Source organism: Gavialis gangeticus, unplaced genomic scaffold (genome assembly GCF_001723915.1).
Source record: "Gavialis gangeticus isolate Ggan-Ray unplaced genomic scaffold, GavGan_comp1, whole genome shotgun sequence".
Classification (NCBI taxonomy): Eukaryota; Metazoa; Chordata; order Crocodylia; family Gavialidae; genus Gavialis; species Gavialis gangeticus.
Genome location: NW_017728993.1, coordinates 56765978 through 56767118, shown reverse-complemented (window position 1 = coordinate 56767118; position 1141 = coordinate 56765978). Strand labels below are relative to the sequence as shown.

The following is a 1141-nucleotide window of genomic DNA, read 5'->3' as shown; positions in this document are numbered from 1 at the left end:
TCAGTCTTCTGAACTGGTTCAGTGTTTACCTCATGGCAGTGGGGAGAGGTGGGCACATATCACTTAGAACATATTGTTCCATATGTGATACCTTTCATGGAAGGCTTCAATGCCCTTTGGCTAATGGGGAGGTAACATCATGCCTCTCATTCCAGTTGCTGAGCAGTTAAGTGATAGGGCCTAGGTCTAGTGAAATGCTGGTAGAATTGGGAATAGAACCCAGGTGTCCTGACTCCCAGTCCCCAGTCTTAACCTCATCATGCAAAAATCATCTCAAGGCTTTCAGCACCATCCATGAGCTGGCCCAAATCGTAATGGATAGCATCCAGTGAAAGTGATCCAGCCCCCTAACTGGGCATCTACTCTAAGCTGGGTGGTTAGAAGCACCTTTTATCTTTGCTCTCAGGACAGTACGTCTGAATGCACATGTGCTCTGGTTCCTCTATGTGCTGCTCCAGGCTGGGGAGAGAGAGAGCTGCACTCTGACGAGCCCCGGCTTCCCGAGGGGGACCAATGCTTACTCACCAATCTCCTCGTATCTCATCACTGTCCCCAAGTTGGCATTTTCATCTGGAAAAAGAGAAGAGCTTGACTACAAACATCCCATGAGCCTTGTGGCTTGGACTGCCTAAGAGGAGAGACTGCTCCTTAACTGTGTGTCAACAGCACCCCAGTGCTAAGAGGATGTTTGGTCGAACAGCCTATGCTTTCTTCTTAGCATAGTCTATCCTCATGTTTGCACTTGGCTGACCCTTGGCTGCCCTGTTTACTGCCATATGAGCATGGTATGACTGACCAGGTCAGGACTAAGGAAATGTAATGGATTTTCCCTAAACACAGTTTTTCAAATAAGGCTGGGCATATTTCTGTGGATATCATCCCTGTTACTGAACCCAGCGGGGAAATTGCTGGGTGAGGTTTTGTGGCCTGCATGGTGTGGGAGGTCAGAGTACCTAGCTGTCTGGCTTTCATGCCTGTGCATCCAAAGTCCCTTTAGATTTTCCTTTCATGTTTGGAGATGGTGTGCCCGAGGACTTGTATGTGGGACATGGATTCTCCCCCTTTTTGGATTACTCTGAATCTAGATAAACTCAAGAAAGAGCAAGGCAATAGTTGTTGCTATGCCTTTTCACCCTGTGTT

At 47.9% G+C, this 1141-nt stretch overlaps 1 protein-coding gene across 1 annotated transcript in view; it reads right to left on the bottom strand.

Moving 5' to 3' along the window:
* The window catches only part of NMNAT2 (nicotinamide nucleotide adenylyltransferase 2), a 135378-nt gene that overhangs the window by 27092 nt on the left and 107145 nt on the right, over window positions 1-1141 (bottom strand). Inside the window, exon 7 of the mRNA XM_019501750.1 lies at window positions 526-570. Within this exon, the coding sequence (XP_019357295.1) occupies window positions 526-570 (45 nt within the window). The remainder of the gene's footprint in view (window positions 1-525; window positions 571-1141) is intronic.